The sequence below is a fragment of the Helicoverpa armigera genome, chromosome 23 (assembly GCF_030705265.1).
Source record: "Helicoverpa armigera isolate CAAS_96S chromosome 23, ASM3070526v1, whole genome shotgun sequence".
NCBI lineage: Eukaryota > Metazoa > Arthropoda > Insecta > Lepidoptera > Noctuidae > Helicoverpa > Helicoverpa armigera.
In genome coordinates this window covers 313,948-326,625 of record NC_087142.1, presented here as the reverse complement: position 1 = coordinate 326,625, position 12,678 = coordinate 313,948, and the positions used below count along the sequence as shown (strand labels likewise).

General features: G+C 38.0%; 2 protein-coding genes across 11 annotated transcripts in view; one reads left to right on the top strand and one right to left on the bottom strand.

Moving 5' to 3' along the window:
- LOC110377436 (dystrophin, isoforms A/C/F/G/H) overlaps positions 1-12,678 on the bottom strand; it is a 407,988-nt gene that overhangs the window by 177,510 nt on the left and 217,800 nt on the right.
- On the top strand, positions 4,135-12,355 carry LOC110377437 (spidroin-1). 10 transcript variants are annotated; one of them, XM_049837620.2, is made up of 21 exons: positions 4,142-4,267; positions 4,670-4,744; positions 4,990-5,073; positions 5,214-5,345; positions 5,423-5,455; positions 5,864-5,893; positions 6,051-6,083; positions 6,161-6,190; positions 6,329-6,358; positions 6,616-6,648; positions 6,778-6,795; positions 7,127-7,159; positions 7,381-7,407; positions 7,847-7,990; positions 8,263-8,455; positions 8,664-8,875; positions 8,964-9,002; positions 9,162-9,293; positions 9,683-9,706; positions 9,884-12,063; positions 12,212-12,355. In XM_049837620.2, the coding sequence occupies exons 1-20, from the start codon at positions 4,195-4,197 to the stop codon at positions 12,034-12,036; spliced, it is 3,528 nt and encodes a 1,175-aa protein (XP_049693577.2). In that variant the 5' UTR covers positions 4,142-4,194; the 3' UTR covers positions 12,037-12,063; positions 12,212-12,355. The 10 variants fall into 10 exon arrangements, with proteins under 10 accessions (XP_049693585.2, XP_049693577.2, XP_049693582.2 ...); XM_049837628.2 differs by lacking the exon at positions 4,670-4,744 and having other exon boundaries at positions 4,135-4,267; XM_049837625.2 differs by lacking the exon at positions 5,864-5,893.

The following is a 12,678-nucleotide window of genomic DNA, read 5'->3' as shown; positions in this document are numbered from 1 at the left end:
GACACTCAGAACAGAGAATGGTAACAGTAAACTCATGCTTAAGAGTTCTGCAAAATAACGCAGAAAATATTCAGAATATTCAGTAATACACATGCAATGTTCCGCCACATATTATGAAGAGTACTAATAAATAATTCACGTAGTGGTAGCAACTAAATCTACTGCGGCGTGTAACTGAGATTGCAGGTGGGTACTTTGAGACTTGCAAATGCATGTCATAGGGCTGTCAAAACGAGCAAGACTTTTAAAAAAATAGTTTAAAAACTAAAAACACGCTAGTCATGTATATTGTCATCAGAACTCAGAGCGTGCGCAAAGTTTCATCCTAATCGAAGACCGGTACTGGGTCCAATTAAGATTCCAAGATATTCTCAGTTACAAGTGAAGGTAATATAAGCGTGTTAAAAAAGCATAACATTTGCCGCTGAATTTTAAGGTATCCACGATACGAGAGTAAATTAACCTGGATGAACCATCTACTAAACACAATATATGTATTGTGTAAGATGTGTGTGTGTTTAGTAAGATTAAGCAATTCATTCGCTTTTTTTATTTGAACAACTTCATAAATAAAAATCGCTTTTGAATTTAGCCATCTTTATAAATAAAATATGAATGTTGTGACAGCCCTACCCTGCAGCGTGTTCCGAGCGACATAGCAACAAATGACGCGCCGCATCCGCGCGACGTTTGCACATAAACTTCTCATACTCCGGGAATTATGAACATTTTACCTCACTCACTGTTCATACTTAAACGTATTACTTTCACGAGTAAGTAACGTTATTCATTGTTTAGTAAATAAAAAAATATTAACTAATAAACACCTCTCAAGATTTTTGTGTCAAATTGTGCAATTCTAATCTGTTCAGTATCATAAAACATATTTTTCAGCGCCTTCCATTAAAAGTATTTTAATTATTTACACTCTTAAAGTACCTTTAATAGCTGCAGTTACTCTTTCGTTATTTCTTTATTACTGAAAACACTTAAGAAAGACTGACCAATACACTTTATTTTGCTTTATGAAAAATAGAAAAACTTACTTTCGTCGTGAGTTTTTACTATTGAGAACAATGCAATACCTAATAGTATACTTTTGCGTTTTCCATGGTATACTTACTCTCTGTATACTTATTAAAGTTAGTAAGGTTATCATTAGCTTTGTGATCTTATCAATAATTATGGGAAAGTTTAGATGACAAAATGACAACACTTTTTTATAAAATTACTACTTATTGGTACTATGATTCCACCTGGTAAGAAAACCTTGGAGTAAAAAAATGTTGACCTTTGAAAGTACCTACGACTAATACATACATGCTTTCCTAAGTCACTGAGAATTCTGTACTGCAATTTGTTGTTTCTAAATGGTTGCATCTTTATTTCACACGGAACGTCTGCCTATCTGATCTCCAATCCAGTTACCCGAGCAATCCAGCCACCTCGTAGTCTCACTATTTGGGAGCTGTCGCCTTAACGATTGCCGATATATAAAATGCAGCCACAATTTTAACGAGCTCTCCAAAATATCTGCCAGCCAAAACCAGCCAGACATATCTAGAGGTAGATGCACTGGTACGTATAGGAAATGCGTTTCATGAATATCCCGGCATGTATTTGTGCTAACTCTGGCAGCTTCCATTATGGCGGCAGATGGCGCCACTGATCTAGAGTGGGATATTTCCAACGCGAAAACTTTTCGTTCATCGTATAGTTCGGCAACATTGAAAAGCTGGTATTTGGGAGTGGATCATATTGACAGAGCTTTTCATAATATTTGAATAAGTATGATTTATGTAAAGTAGGTCGTATTTAGGGTATTATGATTGAGTGATGTTCTTTTCAGGTTTGCATTTGAATAAATACATCTAAAAAACTACCGGCTGATGGTCGTAGAGTAACTGTTATCTTTGTCAAATTATACCTCATTAGGTTTTAGTATTTGAAACTTGAAAAATATAATTTAATTTAAGAGGTACTGAAACGTCACTTGCACATAAATTATTATACACACTTTTTTCAACAGGATTTGTTTTCCTACATAAATACTATAACTTTAAGCAAACATCCGAACAGCAACAAGCAAATGATTTAGCAGCATGTAAAACTGGACACAGCACTGAACAAAGTTTAAATTGCATATGTAGATGTTATCAGCGCACCTGCAGACCTCGGGGGAGTGTCTCCTGTTTACCGGCTAACGAGGAACTGGGGATGAAGACTAGGACTGGAAGGTCGAGAACTTTCTAGAAATGGATGATAGAAGGGTTCGAGAATATTGATGGATCATCTTTAAGAAGTGGTTAATATTGGTTTAAAATCAAAGAAGGTTTGCGTGTTATAAACCAACACGTTATAAACTAAGTGCTACATAAATATCATTTGATATGTTTTGTAGATAAACACTGAAAGTGTTATTATGAATAAATAAGCCGAGATCTAATTTACTAATTTACCTTTATGACTACGAATCATGCCAAGTGTAAGCTTCATTCTTTACCTGTAACAAGAACAGATAATAAATTAGTTTAAAAGTGTATTACGTATCTATTATTACATAGAGGTATTTAAGAGCTTAAATATATGCACGTTCTTGTTGATTGAACTTTTGAGTTAGGCCTCAATTCTTCGTCTTCTCAAATATTCTGTCTTAAACAAATCTAGATACCCAAATTCCTATGAAACCAATACACAGCAGAATAAAATCAAAATCAATCTACAGCCTATATTCAAAATGAGATTTCCTTTTCTACATACAGAGTAGGCAAGTTCAGTAAGTAGTTAGGAACAACTTGGCAAAGGAAAAACTCCCGAAGGAGCCTTTTAATCAGTTATTCTCGTAACTACCGTAATGCTACGTAAGTTGGATCTTCTGCTAATAGTTTTATATGGATACGTGATATGGATTTTGTTGATAGGAAATCGAGCTGTCTGCATAAAAAAAACTCAATTTATTCAAAACTAACGTACGCAATACAGCTGTCACTAACAATGGCGGCCATCTTGTTTTTAATCAATCACTTCCCGCCAAACGGGAGTGATTCGCTTTCAAATAGGTTTTTCTATATTTGTTGTTGAATTGGATCGCGTTTTGTTGGCACAAATTATATTATAATACATGTTATTTCCGTGATTGATTTTGATATTTGTGTTTGCATGATTTCCTAGGGGATGTTAGGATTTTTGTATTGACATATGATCGTGATATGACCGCCATTTTGAAATGTTATTACTGTATGGCAGGGATGTAATTTTAGCTGTTCATGTGGTATGCAATAGAGAGCTCCGTATTATTGTATTTTTTGAGAAATGGGATGTTTTTCTGCTAGCAATAAGAAAATAAGTCATGACTGTTAACATATCCATAATTTCTTATGTTAAACATATTAAAATATTTCATGAAATTCCCACACAACACATTTGGAAAATTTAATTTCAACAACAATGGTAAGGTTCACGCAGGCTTGCACGTAGATGGCGCCACGGAGCGTCATTAGTGGGTCGCACTTCCGTTTCCGGTGGGTCCCGCCCAGCTTCCGGCCGCCCGCCCCATTGTGGTGAAGCCTCCCGATTGTTGCTCTTGTTTTTCAGACATTTTATATGTAATTTTATGTCATTATGGTCTTAAAAATATATCGAGTTGTTTTATTTTTAGAAGCAATTGCATCTTTTTTTGGCATGGTAATGATGGCTCTCAAGAATGAGGATTTATTTAACAAAAAAATAAGTCACTGAGATATTTTTAGGCCTTTTCCATCACGTGGGTAAGGAAAATATGAGTGTATCTTGCTTTGGCCATAGTAATGGTAATAGAAAATGCATACTCAAAGTATGCATTTTTTTATATTAAGTGGTACGACAGACGTGGACAGACAAGAAATATTTTGAAAAATCTATTTTCTGACTACTATATTTTCTAGAATGTCGTTCACAACCTTGACCTTCACAGAAACTGTAGAAGGTAGGCAGAAACTTAATTGATTCCTTTACATATTTACGCTTCGTTTAAATATATTAAAAATGAGATTAAAACTATATTATTTTCTGAATTTAATAATCAAATTGATTTGGCATGCGTTTCAATGCGTAGAGAGAAATGTGTTTAAATAGCTGGAGTGTTGGCTGAGGAAGTATCTTCGGTGAGTTTACAACTCACTGTTGGGTCCAAGGTTCAACTAGGGTCCAAGCAATATGATGAAGATCAAGAGGAGCCTCTGGCTTCTCTGCCTTTTGGCTGTGGGGATCACAGCCCGCCCCGATAGCGGTGAGTACTATTTCACATAACTTTTTTTTGTTGACTGCTGGGAACTGGCCTTTTCTCATACAGAGAAGGTATGAGCAGAAATTATTTTGCTTCTTAAATCAGATCAGTGATTTGAGAAAGTGCTGTTTCCGTAGTTAGACACTGAAATTGGTCCGCTACCTCCTAAGATTAGGCCGTTCCAGACAAACTCTTTACCTTTATAATCTTAGCAGGCATAACAAGTTTGAATAGTGACATAGTCAGATATGTTCAATCGACACTCATTGTTGAATTGCTGGTTTTTTTTATCATCACAGATTTAACACATGTCATCTTAGAATTGATTCTAAGATGACATGTGTTAAATGAATGTCTTGTCTTATTGTTTTCCTTTGATTTTTATACTGAATTTTCTTACATTAGCTGAGCCGGCATCATCACCAGTGAGTGACGAAATCAGATCCGCGCAATTGCTCGGATCTTCATCATTAGAATCAGGTAATACATATTTTTAAAAGAAATATATAAAATTAGACTGTCATAGTGTTTGGTTTTAGAGCTATGTTAGGTTAGCGTGTGTTTTTCTGAAAGCAGAACATCGATGAAAAATTGAATTTAAATTTTGAGAAATAAGAGCTACTGTCTGGCCAAAAAAGAATACATGACATACCATTCTATAGAACTACTTAGTACAATATTCTTAATACGGAACTGATATAATGTTGACATCGTTTATTTAACAGACGAAGCAGCAGATACCCCAGATGACTCAGAATCCAACGAAAGTCGCATGTTCAACCCTGACGAACTAATCAGCTTCGCTCCGGGTAAGTTTGCAAAAATAACAAGTTACAATAAAAAACATCAACCAGCTGTCATTTTTGAACTTGAGTTGCTATAAACTGAATATGAAATTCCCAATAAAGATTTTGTCAATTCTAATAATATAATTTTTCTTTGTAAACAGAGCTGTTACAAAAATGCCGTACGGAAGGTGACATGTACTATGAGAAGAAGGGCGGCATATGCTATGTATGCGCTTGCTTCAACAACATAGGACGCTTGTACTCCAAGTGTGCACCTTGCAACCTATGCCCACGTAAGTGCACCATCATTCATTACATTTTCAACAGTTACAGTGAAGACGGGATGTAACCTTATATTAATATTTCACAGCGGCACAGCTACCTGTACCTTTCCCGAGTCCAGGTTAGTGATGTGATCAATGTTAATAACGGTCTGTTCTGTTATGCCCTTATCTTTAGTCTACTTTAATTCTTAGTCTTCTAGTTATTGCAGCAGTGCCTTCGGATCACCATCTATGCCTTTGGTCCTACGAATGGCGATATTTTTTGACTGTCGTACATTTTGTCGATCTACATAACATTATTTTTTATAGTAGCAAAGGTCTATTTCTAGTTCTCCGTCGAAGTACGGTTTTTTTCTGAATTTTCAAAACACAGTTTTCCCTTATAATGGGCTCATTAACATGTTACATGTTTGCAGTACCTGTGCCTTAAATATATGTACCAGGTACTTTTACTAATGGACATTATATTGATCTCTAGTCAAGATTAAAACTTGGAACCAAATTGACGAATTCTAAATTTCTTTCAGAAATTGTCGAATTAGTTTTACCACAATCAGGTATTCTTTTTTCTGAAATATTTTTTTTGTTAATATTTATATTCTAATCCAAATTCCTAGTGTTTTATGTATATAAAACTGACAAACACCTTGTCTCAATTATTATAAGATTGATTTATTTGAAAAGCATACTTATATGGTGGATAATATCTTACAGAAGTTGTTCCTTCGCCGCTTCCTAATCTACCAGGTATATTTTGGTTTGAGTTTTATTATTTGTTAGGAATTATTTAAAAACTGGTATTCAAAGTGCTTTGTTAATTTCAGTTATCATATCACCAGTACCACCTGCTCCAGGTAATTTTGATGTAATTCTACTGAGCCTGTATCCTTATGTTTACTTCCACATATTTTCAAAGCAATATTCATTGTACCTATCTGAAATGAGTTTTCATATTTTAGATATTTGCTCATGCACCAATATTTTGTTACCAGAATCTCATGTACACTCTGACGCGCACGCAGGTACTCCAAATTCCTTAGATCTTTTAGTACGATAAAATCTATTATACATTTGACAGTTTAATGTCTTTCTTGTTTTTGTTGGAGTTTTGTAAAAGTTGGGGTAGTTATATTACCATTTTGCTTTATTTCTCATCGTCGGAGTAAAATTTTATCTGATTGCTTAAAGAATTGAGAAATTTAATAGTTCTTAGAAGAATGTGGGTGTACTGCGATGAGTTTCAAGCTCAAATCACATGTTTGTATTCCATTATTTACAGAAGTTCTGCCAATACCTCTGCCTCCTGTACCAGGTAAATTAATTACTTAAAACTTTAGTCCCCAGAGAAATGTGGTGTAGTTCAATGAGTCAATTTAACTATGTCTTATAATTATAAGAACAAATATTCTTTTGTTATTCCTAAAAGTGGATATAATTACAGGGCCACCAGCAACTCCAGGTATTTGATAAATTGATGCTTTCTAAATAGATCGGCTTTTTAATTCAAGCTGTGGAATCTAAATTACCTTCATCAGCATTCAGTTAAAAACTGACGTTTTTTTAAAGCAAAGGTTTTTCTCTTACATCTTCAAGGTTGGTTGCCTCTTCTAAATTTTTATTAAACTTAATTTTTACCTTTTTTAATGGTGTATGAACGGGATCCGTCATCTACATGGTTTAATGCCGCTTTTTATTGATATCGGCAACTTTGACTGGGTCTTAATTTTTACTTGAGGCATCAAGTATAAACACTAAGATTGAGGTATTTAATTCCTCCTTTTCTTTTACAGAGCCTCGCCCTCTTCCTCCATCACCGCTGCCAGGTAAATTATATTCAAGTCTTTTACATTTACCGTTCACTTAATATCTTTATTTACTCTTTCATTTAAAAACTAACTTAATATGGATAAATATTTTACACCTCATATGTTATTTATCTAGCTCTATAATGCCATGATTGAAGTGACTTTAGTTCTAAAATACCAGTAGGATTTTTTGTTTGTATTTAAAGCAAGGTCCGTAAATTGATTTATTTTCTTTCTAGTGTTACCGATACCGTTACCACAGCCGCGTAAGTAACAACATCTTTCTTTTTTTTTTGTAATAATCTTCCTGATTACATAATTGCAATCACTGATGACGCCATGACAAAAACTTGGGTAAAATATTAATTTAAAAAATTAATCACTGCAAAATATTTTATATAAAAGAATACCAAAACTTTGATTGATTCGAGTTTTTTTGAACGGAACCAGAGCCAGAATCAGGTACCCAATTCGTTTTCAGTTATTTTTTTAACAATCGGTTTCTACTGAAAAATATCCCGTATCTGTACCCGTAAAATTAAAGATCGCTATAGTTTGAACGACACTACAAAAGTTTTTCTGTAGTTTTCTTTTAATATTTGAAGACTAAGATAACTTTACTGAGGTTGAAAACCTTCATTCTGTATAGTTGTATGAAAAGTTTTTCAACAATTATATCATGTTTATCTGTATTGTTTTCTTCAGTGCCGTTGCCGCCAGTGCAGCCGTTGCCGATACCACTGCCGCCACTCCCACCACTCCCACCATTCCCAATACCTCGCATTGAACCCATTCCTCCACCGCCCCCTGCACCTAAGCCGAAACCTCAGCCATCGGAGATATTGTACTGTAAGTAAACAAGTTATTTTCCATCCACCATCGTCATTATCCTCATTTTTCAAAATTCCCATATAGTCAAGAGAGTGTGTGAATTAAAAGAAGCATTATGGATAAGCCTTAAAATGGACCACTGACGAAGAAATATAATATCTGAACGAACAATATAACTGGACAAACATATGCTCAGTACTTTGTAAAATAAGAAAAATTTTAGCATTCCGCAGGGTCATATAATCTACCTATTTTATTATCTACATAACTAATTTTTATATAAACTTCAGGTCCACCTCCTATGTTCATACCTGGACCACCGCGTCCATACCCAGTACCGGTACCAGTCCCAGGTAAACCCATATTGGTACCTGTACCCGTACCTGTACCTGTTCCGGCTGAAAAGATTTTCATTCGCGGGCCATCCGTACCTGTCCCAGTACCAGTGGAGAAGAAAGTAGCTGTACCATACCCAGTTGACAGGTAACAGCATACAACAACAACAAATTATTGTCGTTTTGTTTATATAATGATGTTTTAACATAGTAACTGCCCTTGACTAAACACAACCCATATTTCTCATTGCTAAATATAAATACAACATGAGAAACAAAACTCAGAAGTATATCTCAGCAACAAAGCTTACAAAGAAAACACAAAACTAATAGAGTGTACGTTTTGTTCTGAACAGGCCGTATCCAGTACCCTCCCCGGCTAAATTGGTACCCTACCCTGTACCAATCATAAAGAACGTGCCAGGACCTGAAGTGAAAGTACCGGTACCTGTACCATCTCCTCCTATCCGAGTACCTTACGCGGTGAATCGCTACATCACTGTTCCTGGCAAAGATAGACTTATACCTGTACCAGTACCTGTACCTGTACCTGTTAAAGTACCTGGAGGTAAGGAAGTAATATTTAACAAAGATGAAAAATACATTTCTCTTCTAACTTTCTATAACTTATGATTAATTTTAAATTTTCTTTACAGAAACTAAATACTACCCAGTACCGGTCATCCTATACGTAGGTAAGAAAGCGCCAAAATTAATAAGTAATATGTAGTAGTATTATTTGTGCAGTGTAGTATTATTTTAGGATTTGGTTTAATTATTCTTTAAGTTCGCGAAAAGAGACCGTATTTACTCGAAAGCCCTTGTTAAGATCCACATAACTACTTTATTTTCAGCTCCCGAATGCAGGACACAAAAACCGCTGGTACCATTCCGCGTGCCATCCGAACCTTGCGTGATCTTCGTCTGCAAAGTTGTGTACAACTACGTCTACATCGAATCGCAACCTGACCCCAAATGCGTAATAGGTAAGGATTGATATGACTATTGAGAGTACAAAATTGAATCATTCATGTAAACAAATAAGATCAAATATAAATTGGATGACCAATTTACCTGCATATGCTTAAAGTCAAATGTTTCTATATATTTTTTCCTGTTTGAAGCATAATACATATAAAATTAAATATTATGTTTTAAGTGGTTAATGTTCAACTTGCAATTTATACTTGATAATGGTAAAATGGCAGATCGTAATTCTCAAATTTCCTGTGTGCAATTTTCAAAGCGGTCATTATAATAAATTTTTGATTGTCTGTAATAATGAAAATACGAGCATGTCATTAAGAGCTATCATTGCAAGAATCTAGTTTTGTATTTTTTTTTAACTTTTTTAAACAATTCATACGTTTTTTAGTACCATCAGACGACTCGGTAGCACGTAAGTATTTACACAAAAAAGTTTGAGATTCAGACCGCGGTCCTTTCTATATGGTTCACATAACACATGATGATTTAAGAATCGTAGCTAAATTGATAGCATTAGTTGTTCAGATGCAAATATTTAATAGTTTGCAGATCTTATTTATTTCGTATTTAAATTCTTTTTTTTTTTCAGCACCACCACCACTAATCAGTCCCGGTTGGGGTTCATCCACATCTATAGCTAATGCTAATGCTAACGCTGGCTCCAGTGGGTACGGATCTAGTGACGCCAGCGCATCAGCCAATGCAAATGCAAATTCTGGTGGTTTATATCCAGGAGCCTACGGTCCCTATGGCTTTTTCCCTGGTTCCAGTTCCAGTGCGTCAGCTGATGCTTCAGCCAACTCTGGAAGCGGAGGCTACGGAGGATTAAATTGGGGTAGCGCTAATGCTAATGCCGCTGCAAATGCCGCAACCAACGCTGGTTATGGAAGTGGATACAGTTCAGCAGACGCTCAAGCCGCAGCTAATGCCGGATCTGCAGGTTTACTAGGTGGATGGAGTCTAGCTGACGCGCAAGCAGCAGCTAATGCCGCAACATCAGGCTACGGAGGCGGATACAGTTCAGCAGACGCTCAAGCTACCGCTAATGCTGGATCATCAGGTTTAGGAGGTGGATGGAGTTTGGCTGACGCGCAAGCCGCTGCCAATGCTGGATCATCAGGCTACGGAAGCGGATATAGCCTAGCGGATGCCCAAGCCGTAGCTAACGCCGGATCAGCAGGCTATGGAGGCGCATATGGTTTGGCAGATGCTCAGGCAGCAGCTACTGCTGGTTATGGCAGTGGATACAGCTTGGCAGACGCTCAAGCTGCAGCAAATGCAGCGGGCTATGGAAATGGATACAGTTCGGCAGACGCAAACGCTGCTGCTAATGCTGCAACTAATTCTGGCTATGGACCAGTGATAAGTAGCTATGGAGGAGCAAACGCTAATGCCGCTGCTAATGCAGCAACTAATACATGGTTAAATGGCTATGGGGTAGCAAACGCAAACGCTGCTGCTAATGCTGCAACTAATTCTGGCTATGGACCAGTGATAAGTAGCTATGGAGGAGCAAACGCTAATGCCGCTGCTAATGCAGCAACTAATACATGGTTAAATGGCTATGGAGTAGCAAACGCAAACGCTGCTGCTAATGCTGCAACCAACGCTGGCTATGGAGGTGGATACAGTTCAGCCGACGCGCAAGCCGCAGCTAATGCCGCATCATTAGGGTACGGAGGTGGTTACAGTTCAGCAGACGCTCAAGCTGCCGCTAATGCAGGATCATCAGGCTTTGGCGGTGGATGGAGTTTGGCTGATGCCCAAGCTGCTGCCAATGCTGGATCATCAGGCTACGGAGGAGGATGGAGTTCAGCCGACGCGCAAGCCGCTGCCAATGCTGGAGCATCAGGTATTGGAGGTGGATACAGTTTGGCAGATGCCCAAGCTGCAGCTAATGCCGGATCATCAGGCATAGGTGGCGGATGGAGTTTGGCTGACGCGCAAGCTGCTGCTAATGCCGCATCAGGCGTTGGTGGGTACGGAGGCTACAGTGATGCTAATGCTGCAGCACAAGCTATAACTAACGCCGGATCTGGTTATGGAGGAGGTTACAGTATCGCAGATGCCCAAGCAGCAGCCAACGCTGGAGGATATGGTGGCTTGGGAGGTTACAGCGATGCAAGTGCCGCTGCACAGGCAGCTGCCGCCGGCTATGGTGGATATGGAAATGCTAATGCTGCTGCTCAAGCTGCTGCTCAAGCTGCTGCTAACGGTTATGGTGGATACGGAGGCTACGGTGATGCCAGTGCAGCTGCCGCTGCCGCTGCTGCTGCTGCTGCCGCCGGCGGCTATGGAGGCTACGGTGATGCCAGTGCCGCTGCTGCCGCCGCTGCTGCAGCTGCTGCCGCCGGCGGCTATGGAGACGCTGGTGCAGCGGCTGCGGCTGCTGCAGCTGCCGCTGCTGCTGCCGGAGCAGGCTATGGAGACGCTAGTGCAGCGGCTGCGGCTGCCGCGGCTGCTGCAGCTGCGGGTGGTGCAGGCGGCTTCGGAGATGCAAGTGCAGCTGCCGCCGCCGCCGCTGCCGCTGCAGCAAATGCTAATGGCTATGGTGGCTATGGAGGATCAAACGCAATTTCTCAAGCATTGGCGAACGCTGGCTTCGGCATTCGAAGCGGGGAACCAGATGACCAGTCTAGATCCGGACAGTTAGATGAATCAGATGATCTTATAGCTTCACAAGAAGCTAGGAAGAAACGTAACACTGAGCAACGCAAACCCAATCTCAGAATGAGAGCCTAAACCGAATATCAGGAACTTTCTAGACTTGTAAGTAGTATTCAACTAAATACTAACTATCATCAAAGAAAATAAACCAGTTTTAATACTCTAGTTACGTCTTTAATATTGCAGTAACTACTAATTTATTGGAGATACCTAATTATAAGTTTTAATAATTTTTGTTCTCGTATTACAGACCACAAGTCAACACAATGATCTCTCGACAAACATGGCATGAATCTGAAATCGATTTAGTTTAAATTTAATTGAAGCATCTAGAAAATGACGAGCAAACTTCATACTTATATGTATCTATAATAAAGCATTCAGTGGGTTACAACTATAGTTTTATTTGCATCACTAAGGTTAACTTTTCTAAATTAAGTCCTTTCCTCTCAATATAAACTCCAAGTATAATGATTGATACAATATATAAGTTGGGTAATTCCGTACATGCCACTTTCAAATATTAAATCAGTCTGGTAGATATCAGTCTAAAATTCGATACTTTGTATCATGACATATTTATGAAAAATAGTTCAGTCCTAAACCAAGGAAACTTCCAAGCAAACGTTCTGCTCACCTGAGCGATATCACCGATAGCGATAAGTGACTGAATTACCTTCTAAGTAATAAATCTCATACTCGTAAGTCCAACTGACA